Here is a 23788-nt window from a genome sequence, read left to right as displayed (position 1 = left end):
CAAGCTCAGCCGCCTGGGGCTCTGGCACCCGAGGCCGGGGCTCTCCGTAATTCACCCCAACCAGCAGGAAATGGCGCTTGAGCAAAAAAAACGCCAAACACACTGCTCGATAATCAGTTAAAAGATAAATCTCACAAAACAAACAACCGAGACGCTGGCTGGCGGTTCCAAATCCTTTCTCCAAGAGAGCAAAAACAAAGAAAATTCCTAAGTTACAAACAGGAGGGTCAGGCTTTCCAATTCCAGACCTTGCTTGGCATGTGTTAGGCAAAACCAAGAATAAGCAAGAAAATATGCTATTTGAATTGCATTCAAAATGTCTTTTACAAGTGAAGCAAATTACTTCTGCATGTTCTGGGGCTCTGCAGAGAACAAATAGTGTTCTGCCTTTAATGGGTAAAATTACACAATTTGCTTTTAACAGTAAACCAAAAGCCACGGTGGCTTCAGATAGCATCGCGCGGCCTCTACGCAGCTCTACCGCCGCCGGGTTTCCGAGCGTTTTGGAGAGACGCGGGCGTCCCCACCGCGCAGCGGGAGGCGCCGGCGGGGACGCGGCCTGGCCCGTTCCTTTCCTGGAACGTGTCGCTTCTGCATGCACTCGCCTCTCTTCCTCCCGCACGGCTGGTTTCTGGGACCGGGTGGCTGTCGTATCTGCCCCGGTGGGCCTGGCGGGGAGCAGTGTGGTCCCGAGTTACTGATTTGTGACCAGGCCCCCGGGGGCCCCGCCCCCTGAAGCTAGATGCCAGCTGCCCGGGGCGCCTCTGCGGCGACGGCTGCCGCGGCCCGGGCCGGCGGGGCGCCCCCAGGGCGCACCTTGGCGTCCGAGCGTCCCGAAGGCGCGCGCGGGAGGCCAGCCCCGGGACGGAGCGGCGGCCCCTGGTGCCGGCCCCCCGCTTCCCGCGCGCCCCGCCCGCCGCGGGCGCGTCCCTCCGGCAGGGGGCGCCGGCGCCGGCCCTGCTCTGCCCATCGGGGCGGGCGAGCCGGGGACCCTGCCTCCTGCGCGCCCGCGGTCCGCCCCCCGCGCTCGTCCCGGCGGCCGGCGGGACGCCCAGCCCGCGCCCCGGAGCCTCGCAGCCAGCCCGCGCCGCGCCGGGAGCCGAGAGGCGCACTCGGGCCGGGACGTGAGAAAGACGAGGAGTTCCTCGAAAGGGACCGACTCGCGCCGCGCCCGGGAGGAAGGGCAGCGGACGCGCGGCCCACAGGGGTGGTGGCGCCCGGCCCCCCCGCGCCCCGCCGGCCCCCCGCGCCCCGGCCCCCTCGGCCCGCGGCATGGCCCGGGGCTCCGCGCTGCCGCCACTGTGCGCCCCAGCCGTCTGGGTGGCCGCCGCGCTCCTGCTCTGCGTGCCCCGGACCTCAGGTAGGACCCGCCGCCCCGCGCCCGCCCCGGCGCGTCCCCTCGGTGCTCCCGGGTCTGTGCCTCCGAGCCTGTGCCGCCCCGGGCCGCCCTCCCGAGCCAGGGGCGCCGCCTAGGGTCCCTCCGCGCCCAGCCCGCCTCAGCCCCGCGCCCCGCCGCCGGGGGCTGCTTCCAGGGAGGCGCGCTCAGGGGACGGCTAAGTGTTTCCAGAGGCCGGGCGCGCGGGCAGGCGGTGCCGGCGGGGAAGCCCCCGGCCGGGGGTCTGCGAGGGTCGTGAGTGTGAATGCGGCCCGGGCCTGGGTCCGCAGACCTGTCTCTGGTTCTCAGGAGCTCGTCTCGGACCTGGCCCTCCCGGGTTTCCCCTGCAGGGCTCCCCGGCCCCCGCTCCCCCTCTGAGCCCGAGCCCCCCAAGCGGGGCCGGCGCCGCGATCGGGCGGGGCCCGGGGGAGGGGGCTCCCGACCCCGCCGCCCGGTCGAAGAGGACTTTGGCTTCCCTTTTGTTGGCCCCGAAACCCCCCTCCTCGGCTCCCGGGAGGTAGCCGAGTGGCGTTTCCTGCTTGGGGTCGGGGGTCGCCGGGCGGCCTTTCGGCTGCTGGGGCGGCGCCCCGAGACCCGGGACCAGGCACGCGGCTGGAGGGTCGGGCCCAGGTTCCTGGTGGCGTTTTCCTGGAGGGGCACACGTTGCCCCCGGAGGGGTTGGGGGGGGGGGCGCTGCGCGGGCTTGTCTGCGCGGGCCCCGGGGCGCGTAGGAACTGCCGCGGTGCGGAGGGAGCCGGGGGGCACCCCCCCCGGGAGCCCAAGGAGGCGGCGCTCGCCCACGCCGTCCGGACCCCCCGGCACCTCCGGCCTGCGCGCGGCGGCCGAATTCCGGGCACCCTGCCGGGGTGGGGGAGGGCGGCGGTGCCTCCTGGCGGGAGGCTTGGAGGCCGAGGAGGTTCGCTTCCAGCCCCAGAAATGTGTGAGCCGCTCCCTTACTCGTAAGAGGGATTCGGAGTCGCCCGCCTCTTGCACCGTGCACCACTCCGCGTATTCCTGCGGGCAGGTGAGAGCTAAGGGACTGTCGCGCGAGGGGGCTCAGCTCTTCCCGCGTCTTGCTGCCAGCTGCCCGCTCCGGGGACCTGTCTGCAGAACCGGCAATGCTGGGCAGCCTTTCTGGGGGTCGTCTGGGTTTAAGCAGATGCCGATTACGTCAGACATTTCTGGTTACTGGATTTGGGCAGGGGGTTTGCATTCCGTCGCTGTCCCTCAAAGCATAAACCGCCCCGGGTGCACGGTGCGGTGGTGAGTAAAGTATATTCGAAGTCGGTCTGGGCGATTCGCACAACGTCCCTGTGGATTTCTGCAGCCCTCCTCCCCGCAGGAGTCCCCCTCCCCTTTAAGAGTCGGGCGACCCGTTTGCTGCGCTGTTGGGAGGGGGGCGGGAGGGGCTTAAAGCCGAGCCTGGACGCGCGGTGGCGCAGCGCTGGCGCGGTGGGCGCGCGGGGGTCACTTGTCCTGCACGACTCCGCTGGGCCGACCTGAGGCCGCGGCCTGTGCGGAGGGTGGGGTGGGGTGGCGTGGGAGCTGGGAGCTTCGAGGGAGGGTGACCCGTCTGTTGCTCAGATCGGCTCTTGGAACGACAACAGGAAAGTTGCTCGCGTTTTTAGCGCAGTAGTTTAAACATTGCTGTCCTTTCCAGTCGACTTTCAGACCGTCTCTGAGGAAGAAAGCAGTCCTGTGTCATTCTGCTTAACTTTTGAACCCTGTGTGGAGGTAACTTTCTTCTTCCAGGGAACTAGTAATCTCTGTACAGGGAGGGAGTAGGAAAGCTGTTCCTCCCCCTCCTTCTCCTGGGATTCAAATATGACCATTCGTACTCCAAATATGAATGCACTTTAGTGATTACAGGAGATTTGGGTGTTTGGAGTCTTTTCTGCTATGAAGAGGAATCCTTGTAATTTGGGTGTATTTTATACACAAATCATGTTGCTATGGAAAAACTTGGAAAGGTTATTGTGGGAGGATTTATAAGTTCTTCGTCTGCGTTTTTCTAGAAGGCTCTGTTTCCTAAGGAGACAAACACCTGATGGACTGTGTACCCCGCCTAGGTAGGATCGACTGGGAGGGACGGTTTGGGGGCTCTCCTTTCCCCCATTTTGATAGTGCAGCGTTGATTTCTGGCCTCGGATCCCTGGAGAGATGGTCGTAATAAATGATAGCAGTCCGTTTGGAAGTAAGCAAGTGAACACATCTTGAGTAAGAAGACTTTGGAAAAAGAAAAGTTTTCCTGTACATAGTAAGGCAACATGTTTTTCTTATTACGGCTGAGTACTGAGCAAAGACGCACACATTTGAAATGTTTCGATATTGAATAGTGAGTTTAACCCTGGTGTCTGCTAAATCCTGAAGGCCACCCGGGCTACCCTGAGACCCGCGACACCACCGATCCTGAGGGGCGTCTCGCTGTAAGCTGTTGTCCTGAAGTGTTCCCAGAAATGGCGTTGGGTGCCCACGGGGGTTCCAGTCCACGAGGCTGAACTTTCAATTAGTAAAGTAAGTCACAGTTAGAAAACGGACCAGAATTTTGCGCTTAGTGTTTTGGGTTCAAAAACAAAAACCAAAAAACAAACAACCCCCCCCCCCGGGTTTAAAAACGTGCTTACTGGGATAGTTTTGGGGGACAGTGATTTGCAGATTGAGGAGGCAGTGTGAAAAACCTGTCTTTATTGTTAACCCTTTTTCCCGTTGTCGGTCAAAGCACAGCCTTCCTTGGTGTTTGTATGTTACTCTCCTCTGATGGAGTGATTTGCAGTGAATTACTCGCTTCCCGTTGAAGGGTTAGTCGTGGTTTAACCTCAGACGTTTAAGCCTGGCAGAGCCTGGGTTTGACACGACTTTTTCCTTTGGAATCTTTTCCGGAGCCATCAGTGGGATAGAAATGTGGTGGGGCCACAGGCCTTCTGACAGGTAGGGAAGATGAATCCTCTGCGGGGGGATTTCTGAGGCCAGTTATCAGCTGGAGAGGTGGCTGGTCTTTCAAATGCATTCCTGGGGAGGGCAGGAGGTGGAAAGTTATTATCATTGAAATGGCAGCTGGGTGTGAAGGGCTTGGTTTCCCTGATCTGCAGAAGCCTGGCCAGTCTGATGGAGCACAGGAAATTTGTATACTCTATCTCGTTTCCCTGGGAGAGTGCTAATTCTGTAATTCCAAGTTGGAGTCCAGGGAAAGAGCGGGGCTGGGCTGCGAGTGTACTCCCCACCCAGGGTTTATAACCATCTTCTGAAGCTTTCGTTGATGTCAGAGGCCTTTTGGTGTTTATTTGGTCCATTCCCTGGGAACCTGAAAGCAGATCCCAAGGTGTCCGCCCCGCCCCCCCCCCCAATGCGGTCACCATGTGGCAAAGGGCCTGGAAGGGAAGCTTCCAGTTTCCCCTGCTGTGCCCTACAGGGGGCAGGGGGGGCTTCTTCAGGGCTGTGACTCCATTCTGGTAAAGAAGGCTGTCATTAAGATACTTCCTTCTTGGGGGACCCTGTGGTGACTGCCAGGTGACCTCCATGAATGTCATGCACGAAAGCTTTCAAAGCAAAGGGGGGCTTTGCTTTACGGAGGAACGTCGCTGGGTGAGTCTGGATTTGCATGGCCAGTAGCAATTTCACGAGAGGACGATTGGGGTCAAAAGGACGGTTGTGGAAAACATCGCTTTGCGGCGACCCTTTGGGTGCTTTGGTTCTGTGCTGTTTGCTGCAGGGAGTTTGATGTGTAGGGAGGGCTTCCTGAGTTTGCAAGTGAAAATCCTGCAGCCACAGGCGCTCCTGCCGCTTAATTAGGGCCACAACCAGCGGGGGTTCGGTACCGGCCTCTTTCGAGTCTGTATGTATTTGCTTTTGTGGGGGAGCTCGCCAGGTTGGAAAGATGGTCATAAATCGTATCTGGGGTGGGATCTGTTTCAAAATCCTATGAACGGGGTGGCCAAGGAATTGTCGAACAATGCTGGGAATTTTCTGAAAGCTTCCAAAATTAGGGAATTGTGTTGGTGTGTGGTTTGCCCCAGTTTGGGAATCTCTCTCTCTCTCTCTCTTTTTTTTTGAGTTCTATCTGGGAAAGAACCCCCCCCCCCAAAAAAAAATCAAAAGCCAAAGGGAAGGAAATAATTACAGAAAAATTTAGCCTAATTAGGCTAAGTGGCTTGTCCTCCAGAAAGTCTCAGGTTCCAGTGGGAGCTGGTGTGTGTGTCTTTAATTGTCGGAGTAAGCCCCGGGAGGTACTCTGTCACTTTTGAGATGTTATCTGGGGAGAATGTGGCGGCTTCTTCAAGTCCTGGGGGAGTGGGGGAGGGTTCTCCCCAGGTTCCCAGAGCTCCCAGCCTCCTGGTTTCCATGGCCCCGTGCCCTCCTGGACGGCTGGGTGGGGCACCGCGCGGTTAACTATGGGAAACCCTCACCGCAGACGGGAGCTGTGCGGGACAGGAGCCACGGGGTCCGTCCACGGGGTCCTTGGAGCTGTTGCGGTTACAGTGAAGCGAAAGACTCCGTTCCTCACCGCACTGGCTGCATTTCCCGGGCCGGCGCCCACAGGACATTTTCATCACCGCGGGAAGCTGTCTCGGCCACCGCCCGAGGGGCTGCCCGTCCCTCCTCTTTGTCCAGGGGCTGTGTTTGTCACGTGCTCCAGGAGCATGTGGGAGAGCCCAGAGCAAGGAGGGGCTTCCCCCGTGTTTGCTTACATTTTGCTTGTTGGCCGTGGGGGGTCGGAAGGGCAGACCGGGACTGGATGGGCCCTGCTCTGTGCCCTCCTGCCCTGAGGGCGCCCAGCGGGTGAGCCTCCCAGGGCACCGGCTAGACAGAATTACGTGAGCGCGTGTGTGCACCGTGCACCCGCGCGCGTGTGTGTGTGTGTGTGTGTGTGTGTGTTGGGGAGGGGTGGCGCCGCAGTTTCCGTGCCACGAAGAGCACAGAGGACGGGGGGCGGCGACGACTGTTCAATCAGGCCGAGTGTGGGATCGATCTTGCAGTGGGAGATCTCGAAGAGAAGAGAAACGCGTGTCGCCTGGAGGAGCGAGCGTGCACGGTGCAGATTCCCCTGCGCACGCGCACGGGGGAAGGGCCGAGGTCGCCTTCCCGCCTACCTGGTCGCCCCCACCCCTTGCACCATGCCTGGCACACGGAGAGGTGCAGAAGCGGTCTCCCACAGGGAGGGCCACTTGTGGGGGGCAGGACGAGGGAGGGGGGGAAACTCAGAGTCCAGACTGACCGAATCGGCGAGATTTGGCAAAGGGACCCCCCGAAGGGAGCAGAAGACGTGTGGTCACCCCCAAAGGCGGGCAGCCCTGGCGGAGGTCTCTCTTACCCCAGATCCCACGGCAGCCCTGGGGGGCCGGCCCTGTGCTCGCAGCAGGAGGGAACATACAGAGTACCGTCCACGCAGCAGGGGAAATCACACGGGGTCAAGCGTGAGGGTCTCTGCTCACAGACGTGTTCAGCACGTGGGGGGGTGAGTGGGGCAAGGGGTGGGATGCTGCAGCCGGGTCTTAGGGGTAATCTGGCAGCCGCTGCGGGGGTTGAGGGGGTCGTGTTTGCATCCAAGAAAGGAGGTGCCTGAAAACTCGAGGGGTTAGGGGCGCCTGGGTGGCTCAGTCGGTGAAGCGTCCGACTTCGGCTCGGGTCAGGATCTCCCGGTTCGTGGGTTCGAGCCCCGCGTCGGGCTCTGTGCTGACAGCTGGGAGCCTGGAGCCTGCTTCGGATTCTGTGTGTCTCTCTCTCTCTCTCTCTGCCTCTCCCCTGTTCCAGCATGCTCGCTTTCTCTCTCAAAAATAAATAAACTTAAGGAAAAAAACTCAAGGTGCTTGGTGTTGGAGTCTTTGGGGGACTTCCAGGAAAGGTTCTTTCTCTGGTCCTTTTCTCTGGGTAAGGAGCTTCCTGGGGGGAAACTGAGGCAGAAGAAAAGTCCAGTCGTCCCTTAGGGGTCTGGAGGAGGGTTGCACTCAGCATTTTGGCTCCGGGCAGACAACAGGCATCGGACAGGAGAATGAGCGGGATTTGGGGTACGGCGAGGAGGAGTTAGGTGTGGACGCTCGAGCTCCATCTGGAACGTGAGCAGCCCACGGATGGGTGGCCTGAGGGGCGTGGGGAGGGAGAGGGGGCTGCAGGCTGGAGAAAGCTTTCGGGCACAGCCCCCGGGTCACACGTGGTGCGGAATCGACCCCGTAGCCCTCCCACGGGATGCTGTGTTGTGTTTTCTCGGACAGCAGACTCCTGCAGAACACTTGGGAATGACTGTTGGAAATGGGGGGTTTTCTTCTACATAGTGAAATGACCCCTGGTCACCATATCATAGTCTGGGTGTAACATTGGATACGACTCCAGAGCAGTGTGCAACAGTGAAAAATTGAGCGCGATAAGTCTACAGGAGGAGCCGGTGACAAGGGGGGGGTGCTCTGTGTAACGAGCGTGCGGGGTACAGGCTCTGGCTAGTTGTACATCTGCTTGGTTTTACAAACCAACAAACAAACAAACAAACAACCAGAAAGGACCCAGGCTCCAAGCTGTCAGCACAGAGCCCGACGCGGGGCTTGAACTCCTGAGCCGCAAGATCACGACCTAAGCCGAAGTTGGACACTGAGCCATCCAGGTGGCCAAGATCTTTTTTTTTTTTTTAATTAATATAAAATAAGCACAAAGTAGAGCCTTTTAACCACTTGTAATGGTGTAGTTTGGTGGCAGGAAGCACATTCACGCTGTTGTGTCCCCATCCCTCACCGTCCATCTCCAGAACTTTTCCTCTCCCCAAACTGAAACGGCCCCCATTAAACACTGACTCCTGACTCCCCCTTCTTCCAGCCCCCGGCGCCCACCATTACACTTTCTGTCTCTCTGAAGGTCACTACTGTAAGGACCTCAAGTAAATGGGATTATACGCTCTGTCTTTTTGTAACGGGTTTCTTTCACTTTGTGTAGGGCTTTCAAAGTTCATTCACATTGTAGCATCATGTTTCAGTACCTCATGTCTTTTTAAGGCTGAATAATTTTTTGAAAATTCCATAATTGTTTTTAGTTGTTGAGACAGAGAGAGAGAGAGAGAAAGGGAGAGGGCTTGCATGAGTGGGGGAGGGACAGAGAAAGAGGGAGAGAGAATCCCAAGCAGGCTCTGCCCCGCCAGCGAGGAGCTCGACATGGGGTTCCATCCAACGACCCTGAGATCATGACCTGAGCCAAAGCCAAGAGTCAGATGGCCAACCAACTGAGCCACCCTGGGCACCCTGGGGCACCCTGGACATCTTGACAAGTCTTTGAATCCACAAACAAGGGATGTCTTTCCATTTGTTTAGATCTTTAATTTCTCTCAGTAGTGTTTTGTAGTTTTCAGTGAACAAGTCTTTTTTTTTTTTAAAGAGTTTATTTTTAAGTAGTTTCTGTACCCAACGTGGGGCTCAAACTCACAACCCCAAGATGAAGAATCCCACGCTCCACTGACTGAGCCAGCCAGGTGCCCCTCAGTGTACAACTCTTCTACCCACTTGGTTAGGTATGTTTCCAAGTATTTTATTCGTTTTGATGCTGTGGTGCATGGAAATATTTTCTTAATTTCCTTTAAAGATTGTTCCTAGTTACTGTGTAGAAATGCAACTGATTTTTGCCTGTTAATTTTGAGTCCTGTGAGTTTGCTGAATTCATTTAGTTGCTCAAGTAGATTTTTTCTGGATCTGTAAGCAAAGTCATGCCATTTGTGAACAGAGATAAGTTTACTGCTTTCCAATTTTGGATGCCTTTTATTTCTTTTTTTTGTTTTTGCTTAATTGCTTGATCTAGAACTTCCAATACTGTGTTTAATAGAAGTGGTGAAATCAGACACTCTTGTTTCGTTCCTGATCTTAGAGCAAAAGTTTTCTGTTTTTCACTATTCAGTATGATATTAGGATTTTCATGTATTTTCATCATGACCTGAACCAAAACCAAGAGTCTGATGCTCAACTGACTGAGCCGCCCAGGAGCCCCCACGGTAGTTTCTTTCTCTACCTAGTTTATTCCCATATATTTTTGTGTAGTTTTGACTTTGGAACATGTTAATGTACTAATGTTCAAGAAATAAAACTAAATCACTAAAGATGGCAGGAAACTAAAACTGAATGTAACCAAGTAAATAAACCCAAGTATATTGCAAATGAACAACGTAACTACACTAATAAGGAGCCGGGAGACCTAGATCAGGTGACTGTGGTCCCAGTACTCTATGTATCCTCCGTGTAGATTAAAAACAGACAAAACAAATGGAAACAAATCTTGCATTCTTAGGTTCATTTTTCACAGTGAGATCTAATCTAAAACTGTTTTGTGTGAACTGCGTATGAAATCAGACATCCTTGTACAAGGTGTGTTGATAGTGTTGTAGGCAAGGTTCCTACTGTGGAAGGAGCTACAGGCAAATAAGGAAGGGAGGGAGGAAGGGAGGGAGGGAGGGAGGGAGGGAGGGAGGGAGGCAGGGAGACAAGGAAGAACCCAGAGGGGTTGGATTGGAATTGGAGAAACTGGTATAAGTCACGATTTCGTGTATTCACAGACACAACAACCCTCCCCCACGGCACACACACAAAATAGTGAGTGTTAAGATTATGAAATCCTAACTAGTAAAACATGTATTTTTCTATAGGTAATAGTTATGTCCTGGCACCTCATTAGCAATGAGCACTCTTCTTGTGCGGGTCTTGGTTGCTAGATTCTGTTGCACATTGAAGGAACTAGGAATACTTTGGAGAAATGACTGATTCCAGTGGGGCCAGGATGGGGAGAAATACAAGATAAGCCGGGAGCGCGGAGCGAGTTCTCGAGATACAAAGTAAGCAATCAGACATAATGGGGACATACGAAACATGCAGGTGCCAACTCGAAGGAGTACAGGTGGTCAAATCTGGAACAAAGTTAAGCCTCAAACGAAGGTGGATGTTCCGTGGAACAAAATAGCAATCTGTGATTCAACGCCGATGGTAAGTAAATAAGCAACTGAATATGAGTGTTAGGGCCCCGGGGCCTCCTGACAGAGGAGCACAAACAAGGTGACTTAGAAGATGGAGATGTCCATAGAAAATGAAGAGGTCAAGGTCAGCAGCCCGGCCTCCCTCGGGAGTCTCTGAAGGAGGATCCTGTTTTGTCTCTTCTAGCTCCCGGTGGCTCCCGGGGTCCCTTGTCTCGTGGCCGCATCAGCTTGCTCTTTTTTCCACTTTCACGTGGCCGCCTTTCCTTTGTGACTGTGTGTGTCCCTTCCTCTTCCTGTGAGGACACCTGTCGTTGGGTTTAGGCCTGCTTTAAATCCAGGATGATTTTGTCTCGGGATCCGGCACTCATTACTTCTGCAAAGACTGCTTCTCGATAGGGTCACATTTGAAGTTCCAGGAGGATATGAATTTTGGGGACACTATTTAACCCACTGCGTTACATAAATAAATGGAAGGGATGGGGGAAGAGAGGGCACTTCCTTACAGCAAAATGCCAACTCATATGTGTGCGTTGAGTAGGAAGAATCACTCTTGGCCACAGTAATTGTAGAGATGGGTTTGGCCAAGAGTCCTCAATGAGTGCTGAATCTAATTAAAAGAGGCCATGCGTGGGGCGCCTGGGTGGCTCAGGCCGTTAAGCGTCCGACTCAGGCTGAGGTCACGATCTCGCGGTTCGTGGGTTCGAGCCCCGCGTCGGGCTCTGTGCTGACAGCTCGGAGCCTGGAGCCCGCTTCGGGTTCTGTGTCTCCCTCTCTCTCTGCCCCTCCTCCTCCCATAAAATAAATGAACATTTAAGAAAATGTTTTAGGGGCGCCTGGGTGGCGCAGTCGGTTAGGCGTCCGACTTCAGCCAGGTCACGATCTCGCGGTCCGTGAGTTCGAGCCCCGCGTCAGGCTCTGGGCTGATGGCTCGGAGCCTGGAGCCTGTTTCCGATTCTGTGTCTGCCTCTCTCTCTGCCCCTCCCCCGTTCATGCTCCGTCTCTCTCTGTCCCAAAAATAAATAAACGTTGAAAAAAAAGAAAATTTATAAAAAAAAATAAATAAATAAAAAAGAAAATGTTTTAAAAAAGAAGCCATGCTTCGTGGGGAGCAGGAAATGTTTGTGGGGAAAACTTATTTCCCCCCAGAGCCCTCACTTGCAAGGGGACAGTTAGTGACAAGACCGGAGACATGGGATGTCACCCCGACTGGGTGATCAAGGCTCACGCCACCAGGGCGGGCAGAGAGACATCACCCTTCTGCGGAGGGCATCCCTGGGGTTGCATCTGAGCTCGGGGTTGCAAAAGCTGAGTGTGATGGTGATGCAAACCAGCAAGCCCAGCTGGAGGGGCACTTTATGAAAGACTTGGCTTTGCATAGAAAAGGTCAGTGTCGTGAAGGACAAAAACGGCTGTGGGACGGGTCCAGCCTGAAGGAGACTCCAGGAAGGGACAGCGAATGCAGAGTGTGTGAGTCCATATGGGTCCGTGCTACAGCAAAAACACGCCGACGTGGCTGTCGTTGGAATGTGGGGTAAGTTATTCAAAAGTGTTGTCAAAGTTCACTTTCCTGAGTTTGTTCATTGTATGGAGGTTATGGAAGAGAACGTGTGGGCTTTCGGGAAGCGTGTGCTGTGTGTTTCGGGATAAAGGACGTGGTGTCCACAATCAGAATAAAAACACCGTGTGTGCAGAGGATAATGGACACTTGGGTGAAATGGATCTGGTCACCAGCGTGGAGGGGGGGGGAGCTTTGTGCCTGAATCTCGCAACATTTCTGGAAATTTTGAAACAGTTTACAAATAGAGAACTGAACACGTCCAGTGATACACACGTGAGACGGCAGCCAGTGTCTCTTAGAAGAAAGACACGGTCGGTTGTGTTTTTTTTTTTTTTTTTTTTCAACGTTTATTCATTTTTGGGACAGAGAGAGACAGAGCATGAACGGGGGAGGGGCAGAGAGAGAGGGAGACACAGCATCGGAAACAGGCTCCAGGCTCCGAGCCATCAGCCCAGAGCCCGACGCGGGGCTCGAACTCACGGACCGCGAGATCGTGACCTGGCTGAAGTCGGACGCTTAACCGACTGCGCCACCCAGGCGCCCTGGTCGGTTGTGTTTTATTGGAAATGGTGTCAGACCTCACACAGGGCTGGGGAGGGGGTGGGACTCACATGTTTTTGACCCCGTTTCTTCGACTAGATTGAAAATCGCCAAGTCTTAGCCTTGTTTCTGGATTGCCAGAACTTCTAACGTGTTTTCCCTCAGTTTTTTTTTTTTTTAAGTTTATTTATTTTTGAGACAGAGAGTGTGAGCAGGGGAGGGGCAGAGAGAGGGGGAGACCCAGAATCCCAAGCAGGCTCCAGGCTCCAAGCCGTCAGCCCAGAGCCCGACGTGGGGCTCGAACCCACGGACCGCGAGATCATGACCTGAGCCGGAGTCGGACGCTTCACCGACTGAGCCACCCAGGCGCCCCTTCCTTCGCCTTTTTAATTCTAGAAAACTTCAAACATCCGTGCAATTAGACTACTACAGCGAACGCCTATATATTTTTCATGCAGCCTCAACAGTCACACATTCTGTTAATTTTGTTTCATTTCCCCTGGCCCTCTTAATGGGTCCCGGACAGCCTTAATTTTTTTACCTGTAAATACTTCGGCATGAACGGTAAGAACTGTTTCCCACATAGTCTCAATGCTGTTATCACAGGCAAGCGTTATCTGAGACCCGGGCCCTGCCCTGTTTTCCTGGCTCCCTGGAAAATGGCCTTTGATGCTTGCTGTGTTCATAGCCGGGTCCGGGTGCCGGTTAACTTTGCTATTCATCCAGAGTGGCCTTCGGCCCGACCCGGGGTTCCCGGGGTTCCCGGGGGGGCTGTGGCTCCGAATTCCAGCAGGTCTAGGTGCTGTTCCGTGGTTCCCAGGCTGTGGGCACTCAGTGCAGAGGGGCCCCGCAGATTTGGGTCCTGGGGCAGAGGTGTGCGGGGGGGGGGCCCAGGAAGGCCCCATCGAGTCGGTCTGATCCTTCGTTCCGGGTGTCTCTTGGATCGGTGCTCCTTGGCACCTCTGGGGGGAATCCGTGAGGCGGGCATTTCTTCGCCCGTCTCAGAGGACCTGCCTCATCAGGCAGAGGTTATCAAGTTGTAGAAAGACAGGGAGGAGGGGGGCGTTATAGCTTTCAGGGCTGCACTGGCCCCTCCCCATTCTTTTCAGCAACAGTGCAGAAAAAGACTCAAGTCTTGTGTTTCCTACTGCAGAGGATTTGACGCCCGCTCTAAAATCCAGACTGCGGGATGGAGAGAACACGTTTACAACAAACAGGGCAGGGGCGCCTGGGGGGGCTCAGTCGGTTACGCGTCTGACTCTTGGTTTCGGCTCAGGTCACGGTCTCGCGGTTCGTGAGTCCGAGCCCCACCGGGCCTGCTTGGCACGGCTCCTGTTCGAGCACGGAGCCTGCTTGGGATTCTCTCTTTCCCTCGCTCCCTGCCCCTCCCCCACTCACTCTGTCTCTCTTTCAAAACAATAAATAAACTTAAGGGGCGCCTGGGTGGCTCAGTCGGTTGAGCGTCCGACTTCGGCTCAGGTCATGATCTCGCGGTCCGTGAGTTCGAGCCCCGCGTCGGGCTCTGGGCTGATGGCTCGGAGCCTGGAGCCTGTTTCCGATTCTGTGTCTCCCTCTCTCTCTGCCCCTCCCCCGTTCATGCTCTGTCTCTCTTGGTCTCAAAAATAAATAAACGTTAAACAAAGTTAAAAAAAACAAAAACAAAAAACGTACAGGGCAGATGAGGGGGTTTGTATCCAGACCACGTAACTCATGAGATTGATGAGAACATAAATACCGTGGTGAAAAGGGAGCAGGTAGCAGGCTGTGTGTGGAACAGGAACTAGCCCAAGGCCCGACACTTAGGGAAGGCGTTTGGGTTTGGTCTCCTTAGGATGGAACACAGTGCACCTTAGAGGACGGTGACTTCGGTGTCGTCCTGGCCGAAGCCTGGGGTGGGTCGCGAGGACTGTGCCAGCCGTGACGTGGGCAGCGTGGCACCGTGCTGTGTCAGTGGCCGCTTTGAGGGCGGTTCACACGGACTGTTAACATTCAAAACACACAGGTTCTGTGGCTTGCCCCCCAAAAATACACGCGTGCCTGGGAGGCAAGTTGTTCGCTGCTGCCCCATTTCTAACGGCAAAACGTTGGGAATACCGACGTGTCTTTTTTTTTAAGTTTATTTATTTATTTTGAGAGAGAAAGAGGGAGAAAGAGGGAGGGAACGAGCAGGGGAAGGGCAGACAGAGATGTACGAACCCCACGTCTGCTCGTTCCCTGGGTTTTTAGACTCTCCACGTGGGGCATCTCTTGGCTTCACAGATGTCCAGTCCACATCCCATTCTAAACGTTCATCATTTTCTAAATCATTTTTTAAGTTTATTTATTTTGAGAGAGAGAGAGAGAGCACAAGCTGGAGAGAGAGAAAGAGACAGAATCCGAAGCAGCCTTCAGGCTCTGGACCCGACACGGGGCTCGATCCTGTGAACCTCGAGATCTTGACCTGAGCTGAAATCAAGAGTCGGATGCTCAACCCACTGAGACACCCAAGCGCCCCAACATTTATCATTTTTAAAGCTGTCCCCCAAGGGGCTCCTGGGTGGCTCAGTCAGTTGAGCGTCTGACTCTTGATTTCAGCTCAGGTCATGATCTCACAGTTTGTGGGTTCGAGCCTCATGTCGGGCTCTGTGCTGACGGCACGGGTCCTGCTTGGGATTCTCTCCCTCCATCTCTCTCTCTCTCTCTCTCTCTCTCTCTCTCTCTCTCTGTGTGTGTGTCCCTCAGCTTGCTTTCTCTCTCTCTTCCAATCTCAAAATAAATAAACATTTAAAAAAAAAAAAGCTGTCCCCCAAACCCTCCAGTGGGGGCTGTGTCCAGGTGGGCTTGTTCTGGGACCTCCGGGGCGGCCTGCTCCCTTTAATCCCAGAATCCCCAGAGCCGCTGAAATACTGGAACCTTGTGTAAAATGGCCACAGGAACCGGAGTTTTGATATTTTGAAACCAAAGCAGAAAATGGGAAATCGGAAAGGATGCTGAGATGGAAATACAATTGGAGCCGTCTTTCAAAACCTAGTTTAAAATTCTTCTAGCTGTAGGCTGGAGGCTTGTTCCTCTCAAAGCTTTTTCACAAAGAGAATACTGTGCTGTTACCGGATGAATTACGTTTCCCCCACGAAGAGGTGCATTAGAATCCTAACCCCCAGACTCGAGAAGGTGATGTTATTTGGAGAGAGGGTTTTTGCAGGTGTGATCATGTGAAAACGAGGTCGTTACGGTGGGTCCTAATCCAGTATGACTGGTGTCCTTATAAAAAGGGGAAACTAGGGCTCAGAGACAGACACCCGGAGGGAAGGTAATAGGAAGAGAAGACACAGGGAAAATAGGAAGAGAAAACCCAGCCCTGCCAGCCCCTGGGACTTGAGGCAGTAAATGTCTATCGAATAAGTTCTCCAGCTGGGGCTATTTGTTACTGCAGCCCAAGCTGACTCATACACTGCTAACAGACACCCCTTCTATCCGTGAGCCGTGGGGCCCCAGGACTGGTCGGTATTGGGGTCAGGAGTTGGGGCATCCACACGACAGGGCCTGCCGTCAGGGAGCCTCTGGGTGTCTGTGGCCAGACGGGGGCCAGCCACTTGGCACAGAGGACATGCCCGCCCTCTGGAAGAACTCCATGTCACATGCTGTCCCCCCCCCCCAGACAGTGCTGTGGCCACCCTCTGTGCTTGTCCCCCCCCCCCACCTTCCTCTGGCTGCTTGCCTGGCTCTCGAGGGGGGGGCTCCCAGAGCAGAGCGAGGCATCTGTGCACGCTCCCCTCCGCGGTGAGCCCTCGAAGTGCCAGGCGCCCGGCCCTTGGTGTCCCTGGGGGAGCCCCGGTAACAGCAGAAACAAACACGCTGGAAGCAAACATCCTGGGCGCTGGGACCGCTCGGCTATCAGCGCCTGTGATTTATCTGGGCCTGGAAGCCTTTGAAGCCGGAGGCATCGGACTCCTTGAAGTCTGGCCCCCGCGGGGGAGCCACAGAAGGCACCAGAAGGAGAGGAAAGGGGCCAGGGGCCCTGGCCCGGCTCCGGGGTGCCTGCTCTCGGGGTCCCGGGAGGGCGGGTGAGGGAAGGAGCCCTCGGAGGGCCACTTCTCTGTTCCTCCCTCTGTCCTGTTCCCAAGCACAAGGCAGCAGAGAGTCCCAGCGGGAAAGAGGCCCTGATTACAAAGCTGGCTTGCGGTCTGTCAAGGGGGGGCGGCCCCGTCTAGATCTTAGGGGGACCCTGGGCAGAACGCGAGTGCGCACGGCTACCAGCTCACCAGGGTCGGCTCCTTGGGGGGCTGGAGGGTGGAGAGCGCCTGGGGCCACGCAGAGAGGAGGGTTACATGCAGGGGTGTCCGCGTGCACCCCAGTGGCCGCTGGGCCTTCCAGCCGGGCGCCAGGCGGCTGTGAAGGAGCGGATGCCACAAGGAGACGCATAATCCCAGTGTAGCCGGATTGCATCAGGAATGTAAGCACGGGATTCTTTTTTTTAATGTTTATTTATTTTAAGAGAGAGAGAGGATCCCAAGCAAGTTCCGCACTTGTCACCGCAGAGCCCGATGTGGGGCTCAAACCCTCGAACGTGAGATCGTGACCTGAGCTGAAATCAAGAGCCGACACTTAACCCACTGAGCCCCCAGGCGCCCCAAGCGGGTAATTCTTTCATCGCTAAGATTCGGATGATGGCTTTGACCTACACTCCGTTCCTTTCACTGCTTGCGAAATGCAGTGTGTCCTTGTCATTTTATTTGGGAAAAAGGAACGCCAGCCGGTGGTTTCACGAGGCAGAGCCCGGCCCCATTCCCTGTCCCGAGTGGAGGGTTTCCAGAGTTCAAATAAAATTCACTTACCTTTTGCCGCTGTTGTTCTGTGTGGCTACTCTAAACTTGGAGCCCTTCTCTCTCTCTCTCTCTCTCTCAAATAATAGTAATTAAAAAAAAGAAACAAGATAGCCCAGCTTCTTCTACTTGACTGACTCATTTTAGACCACGGGGTCGAGAGGTCAAGCTGACACAAAACAAAACGAAACAAAACAAAACAAAACAAAACAAGACGAATGAAAACCAAGTGTGGGTACAAGTTGATCTGCTCCGGGTTGAGGTTTAAAATGCTCTTTATAATTGTCCCCCCCCCCCCGCTTTGGAACGGGGTCTGCCACGTGTTTGGGTGTGTGTGTGAGGGGGGAGAGGGGGGTCCTCATGATGTTGAGGAAGCTCTGGCTTGGGCCCAGCCACCTATTTACAGCTGCAAGTATTTATTCGAAGAATCACGATGTGAAAACCCTCCCGAAACAGTACTGTAGGATTTTTCTGTCTTTTGTGCAGGCGGATGCTTCCGAGGGGCCTCTCTCGGCAACGGAGCATCATTTAGCTCTTTCTGGAAGGTTTAGATTTTGTATCAGGGTAACGCACGTGTTACCTGACCAGGTAAAAGTCAAGAAAAACAAAACAGAAACAAAAACGCTAGTAACAAATGCTGATGGCTTGGGGAAAATGAGATGCCCCTCCCCCTCCCCCTCCCCCCTTCCCCCTCCCCCCCCCCTTAGTCCTGGATCCTCAGATAAATGTGGCCAACAGTGTCTGTGCTTCATTCCAGATATTTTCTGGGCACACGTGCTTGCCTGCCCATCTCCTCCATTTTACTTTCCAAAATTGTGGTAAAATTCACCTGACCTAAATTCAGCCATTTTATTTTATTTTGTTTTTGTTTTTGTTTTTGTTTTTATTTTTATTTTTTAACGTTTACTTTTGAGACACACAGGGAGACAGAGTGCGAGCAGGGGAGGGGCAGAGAGAGAGGGAGACGCAGAATCCGAAGCAGCTCCGTGCTCTGAGCTGTCAGCCCAGATGGCCTCTTGGGGCTCGAACCCACAAACTGGGAGATCATGACCTGAGCCCAAGTCGGCTGAGTCACCCAGCCGCCCCCAGATCAGCCTTTTTAAAGTGCACAATTCAGGGCCATTGGTACACTCACCGCCTCCGTCTGGTTCCAGAACATTCCCATCGCCCCCAAAGGAGACCCCTTTGCATCAGCGCTTCCCGCCCATCCCCCTCTCCAGCCTCCGGCAACGCTAATCTACTTTCTGTCTCTCTGGATTTGCCTCTTCTGGAAATTTCATCTAAATAGAATCCTACAATATGTGGCCTTTGTATCTGGCTTCTTTCACTGAGCTTAATGTTTTCAAGCTTCGCCCGTATTGTGGTCTTCTCGATGTGTTTCTATGCACAGTGAGCTTATGTCACACGTAACGAACTGCTGTTTCCAATAACAATAGTCCGTATAAATCTTTCCCTATTCGTGCGTGCCAGGTACCATTCTTTCTCTAGACCTTTGCCGAGGTCTGTCATTTGGAGACACAGGTACATGTTTATTTCACTGGTCTCATGGATGGATCCTTCTCATCAGAAGGGGTAGCTGTTACATAAACTAGGGCTGCGGGGAACATCTGCAGATACATTTATTATTATTATTATTTTTTTTTTGCACTTGTGTCTCTATAGAGTCGGTTCCCAGAAGTGAATTTTTTTTTCCTCCGGCGTATTTATATTTAAATTTTTTATAGCTCTTACAGAATCGCCCTTCCAGAAGGCAGCTGTTTATACTTCCAGCAGGGGTGGGGGGAGGGGGGGTGGGGAGGTGGGGGTGGTGGGGGGAGGGAGGGCGAGCCCTTCAAGTTTTCCCAAGCCCTGCCTAACACTGGGAATTGTCAGGCATTTTAATCTTAGTTAAGTCTGAAAAATAGACACAGCATGTTAACGTTGTGTATTGGTAATTTTTAAATTATCTGCGACGCTAAGTGTCTCCACATCATTTGTGTTTCCTTTTTCTGGGAGATGACTGTTGACTTTTTCTACTAATTTTCTGTTCATTGTCCTCAGTTTCCTCCCCGCCTTCGAAGAATATGTAGCCCCATTCCTGATCATGTGAAACTATTTTTTTTTTCTCAGGCTGTCCTTTGCCTTTGCCTGACGACATTTGTTTCCATGCAGAAAGTTTTATAGGAACAAATGGAGCTTGCTTGCATGTAGCTTGAATTTTGCCATTCTAAGGTTATTTTTAAAATTACCCTTTTTTGGAGGAGTTTTTATGATTCATCTTTATGGTTGAATCTTTCATTCACATGGAATTCAGATACAACTTTATTCTCAGACATGAATTGCCCTGAAATCCTTTTATTGAATAATGTATTGCTTTCAATTACTGGAACAGCAGACTTTTTCTTTTTCTCTTTTTTTTTTTTTTTTTTATGGTATTAAAAATTCCTTGTTAGCTTGGCGTTATTTTTGGATTATTCAGTGGCTGGCCCACATTTAGTTACCATAGCATTTTTTTTTTTTAAGTTACCATAGCTTTATAAATTTTAGCATTTACTAGGAGTAATCTGTTCTCTTACCCATTTCCCCCAGAATGTTCTTGGCTAGTCTTGTGTAATTTTCTAGATGAATCTCAGATCAGTTTTATCCTTAGTTAGCAAGTTCTTAAGGGTCTCTTCGTGAGCACAGCGGTAGCTACACGTTTTAGATTGTGTTACATGTTGCACGAGTGTTTTCCTTACTGTTATTTCCCAGGTAGTCTATAATCCTCAGTTTCTTTTTCTTCTGTGATTCAAGAGTTGTTTAAGAAGAAATACTAGGGGCGCCTGAGTGGCTCACTCGGTTAAGCATCCAACTTCGGCTGAGGTCATGATCTCACAGTTCGTGGGTTCCAGCCCCGCGTCGGGCTCTGTGCTGATGGCTCCGTGCCTGGAGTCTGCTTCGGATTCTGTGTCTCCTCCTCTCTCTGCCGCTCCCCTCCTTACCTTCTGTCTCTCAGGAAATGGGTAAACATTAAGAAAATAAATTTTTTTTTTTTTAAAGAAGAAATTTTAACTTGGGGCTCCTGGGTGGCTCAGTTGGTCACGTGTCTGACTCTTAATTTCCACTCAGGTCATGATCTTGAGGTTGTGAGATCGAGCCCCATGTCACGCTCTGTGCCGACAGTGTGGAGCCTGCTTGGGATTCTTTCTCTCTCCTTCTCTCTCTGCCCTTCCCATGCTTACTCTCTCTGCATCTCAAAGTAAATAAATTTAAAAAATCAACAGATTGAGCCGCCTAGACCCCTAAATGTCTGTTATATTTTAAATGTAACAAATCGCTTTGTTTGGGTTTTGGTCCTTTTTTCTTCTAGCTAATAAGTTTTTCCCTCTGGCTTTATTTACTTCTGTTACTTTTGGGGGTTATACATTCTATTTTTGTTTCCTTTGACTTTGGTGATGCATACGTATCTAAATCAAGTGACCAGGAGGTAAAACATAAAAGGGAAGGGCAAAGATTTACCAGCAAATATTGTGAATTCTTGAAATTCAGTCGCTTCGCCAGTTTGTGCCCTGGTAATGACTGGCCTGTACCCAATTTTCTTTGTGCAAGTTAGTTCGTTCTTTATCTTAGTTCATTGTCATCGGTCACACCTATGAGTACACATCTTTCTGGTGCCATATTCTCAGGGACACCACTGGTGGCTTCGCCGGTGTGGCCCCTGCGGTCAGTAGGTCCACCCTGGGTCCTGACTCGCTCTAAGCGATTCGCAACCTTGCCTGAGCGATGGATCCACTTACGAAGCCTTTGTTCATCGCCAGCGGGACCTCGGTCACGCACAGACGCTTGGTGACTCCCACAAGGGTCTCTGCCTGGCTGGGGGGCTTCCGACACCGTGGTTCTGGCGTCTCCCTCTCCCTGCTTGAGATCCTTACTAACTGGCCGGGCCGTGGCGTGTGAATCCGGATTTCGTTTTCACAGCTCCCAGCTGATGTCTCTGCGCCACCGGGAGGAGCTGCTGCTGGGAATTCCGGGAAGTCTGGGAATTTGACACAATCATGGGAAACGTGCTGGGCTTTTCCCTCACCGTGGCTCCCGTGGCGTGCGGAAGCCAGGCGTGGGCCTTGTGCCCTGCATCTGCTGTGCCCGTGCGGTGACCCCAGTCCTGTGGCCTTCGTCCCTGACGCCAGTAGCGGGGACATGCGTCCTCCTGAGGCTTGTGGGGGTTGGTGAGTTCTGTTTCCAGTTTCCTACTTGGTTAGAATGGAGGACGTGTGGGGGTTTCTTGAAAATGGGGAGACTCCGTGAGGGGAGGGCGCACGTCTTTGCCGTCTTGAATCGGGGGTCAGAACGTGCTTGGCCCGTGAGCGGAGTTGAGTTTCCAAGGGACCAGATGTGCGTGCTGATGCAGTTCTTCAGTGTCTTGGGTGTCACTTACTCTGCAGGTGGGGTTCAGTCCCTTAACGGTGTGTAAATTCAGCGACATCAGACGGACCCCTCTCCTTTGCACACGTCCTTATGAGCCTGTCTAGTCTCCTCTGCGTCACCGCGGAGCATTGGTGGGCGGGAACATCCTCGAGGCTGTCATGGCCTAGTGGGGTCATTGAGATTCTCTTCCGTGGCGACATTGATCTCTGTTTCCCAAAGTGGGTTCCCCTGGTCGCCCCTCCCCAGAGTTGCTCCCCAGAAGAAAGCCCGGGGGGAGGGGTGAGCACGGCTGGAGACTGATACGTGCGGTTTTACAGAAACCTGCTTCCCAGACGTGTGATCAGGGGGTTCTTTAGACTCAGGGACCGTGTTGGGGGAAGTGTGGGCGTGGGCATGGGGGTTCACCACTTCTGCATCTGTGGACCGGCGGAAGGCGTGGTCTCTGCCTTGACCACGGAGCTGCATCGTGTAGAGTTGCCCCACGGCGTGAACCGGGGCGCCTGCGGAGGGGATCGGGGATGCCGTGTATTTGTTGGTGAAGGCCCCAGTTTGTCCGTTTCAGACTTTGTGACAAAATAAACCGGGCTGTTGACATCGAGGGTGTTTCAGTCTTTGCTAACAAGCGATGGGGGGCTGCAGGCATCCGTGGCGCCCGGTCCCTCCTTGTGATCGAGGTCCTGGCGGACGAGGGCGGCCATCCAGTGCGGTGTGGGCAGTCTGGACGGCCCTCTGGACGCCACAGTCATCCCTCAGCAGTAGCTTTGGGCCAGGGCCGGCCTTGTGCTCTTCAGACGTATAGTCTTGGGAGCCGTCCATGAGGACGGCCCTCTACAGATGAGGAACCCGGGCAAAGACACGTCCATGACTTGCCCAGAGTCACGTCCCCAGGTCGGGACCTGGCTTTCTGAGGCTCAGCTCTTGCACCTGCTGGAGGCCCACCAGCCTCTCCCCCGTCGCCCGCCCCCGGTCGTCAAGCAGCCAACACTGGGGTGGGGTGTGGCCCACCTTCCATTCTTATGACCTCACGCCGTGCGTGCGCCAGTGATCGTGCCCATGGGATCTTACCTTGAAAGAAGGCTCTTTCACATTTCCCGAGAGAGGGGGACACAGCGGGCCGTGCGGGGCCCCCGAGGGAAGCATCAGGTTGGTGGGGAGGCAGAAGTAGGAGTGAGGAGGAGTGAGGTCAGAGCCTTCGTTGAGGTTTTACGGGAATGGCAAGGCTGTGCGGTCAGCAGCTTAGGAATGACCAGCTGGAATAAGTCTGGCGAGCCCTGGGACACGGGGGCTCCCTCGTCTGGCTCCTGGCCCTGGGGGGACACGGGGCAGGAGGCACACCGGCTTGCCGTGTGAGGAAGCAAGGTGGTGGGGATGTGGGCTCTGCGCTGTCTGGTTTGCACGTAAAAGGCATGCCCGCCAGCCCTTTGCCGTCTCTAAGAATTGGCCGGCCCTGGGAGGGGCCTGCTCCAGATGCCAGAGCTTCGAGAATGCAGAAACTAAGAGCAGCTGGTTAATACAGTTGGCCCTGCGGTGAATGGGCGCCAGATCGACAATTCCCGAATGTGAGGAGCAGAGTTAGGACTGGGGGGTGGGGGGGTGGGGGGGGGGGAGACGGCTCCTGGCACCTTGCCCCAGCTGCGGTCTGCCCACGGCGGGCGGGAGGGTGGGTGGGTGGGGACTTTTCCCGTGGGCAGCCTGCCAGTCCCTGCCAGTGGCTAGTTCGGGATTCGGACGAGTGTCCAGACGCGACCGAGGGCAGAGGCCTCCGAGTGACGTGAAGATCTTAGGGCCTCGGGGTGACTTCTTCCCTCCACGTGGAGCTCCAGGAGGGCTCCTTGGGGGGGGGGCGTGACCTCTGACCTGCTCTGGTCCCGCCTCGGACACAGTTTGGGTGTTGATGAAACAGTTGTGGTCTGAAAAAGATTGCTTTGCTCTCTTGGGCAGAGTCCAGCTTGCGAAACGGGGCTGAAGAGAAGCATTTCACCCGCTCCCGTGACACGCGGCTCAAAAAAATGCATTCTTTTGTACTTTCATCAAATTGTGATAAAACACACATCAAACTTGCCATTTTTATCATCCGTAAGCGTGCTGTTCGTTGGAACCGGGGACAGCCACGCTGTGGCACGGCCATCCCCACGGTCCGTCTCCAAACTCTTTATCTTTCAACACTGCAGCTCTGTCCCCATTAAGCACTGACACCCCCC

The 23788-nt window shown here is 54.0% G+C and overlaps 1 protein-coding gene across 1 annotated transcript in view; it reads left to right on the top strand.

Annotated features, from left to right (window-relative positions):
• The first annotated feature begins 1272 nt into the window (after positions 1–1272).
• The window catches only part of ROR2 (receptor tyrosine kinase like orphan receptor 2), a 197281-nt gene continuing 174765 nt past the window's right edge, over positions 1273–23788 (top strand). Inside the window, exon 1 of the mRNA XM_047097336.1 lies at positions 1273–1360. Coding sequence (XP_046953292.1) covers positions 1273–1360 — 88 coding nt within the window. The remainder of the gene's footprint in view (positions 1361–23788) is intronic.

Source organism: Lynx rufus, unplaced genomic scaffold (assembly GCF_022079265.1).
Source record: "Lynx rufus isolate CCGP_SWC_20201006 ecotype Redwood Valley unplaced genomic scaffold, mLynRuf1.p SCAF_10, whole genome shotgun sequence".
NCBI lineage: Eukaryota > Metazoa > Chordata > Mammalia > Carnivora > Felidae > Lynx > Lynx rufus.
The sequence above is the reverse complement of the archived record's forward strand: the minus strand, read 5'-3'. Positions and strand labels throughout refer to the sequence as shown.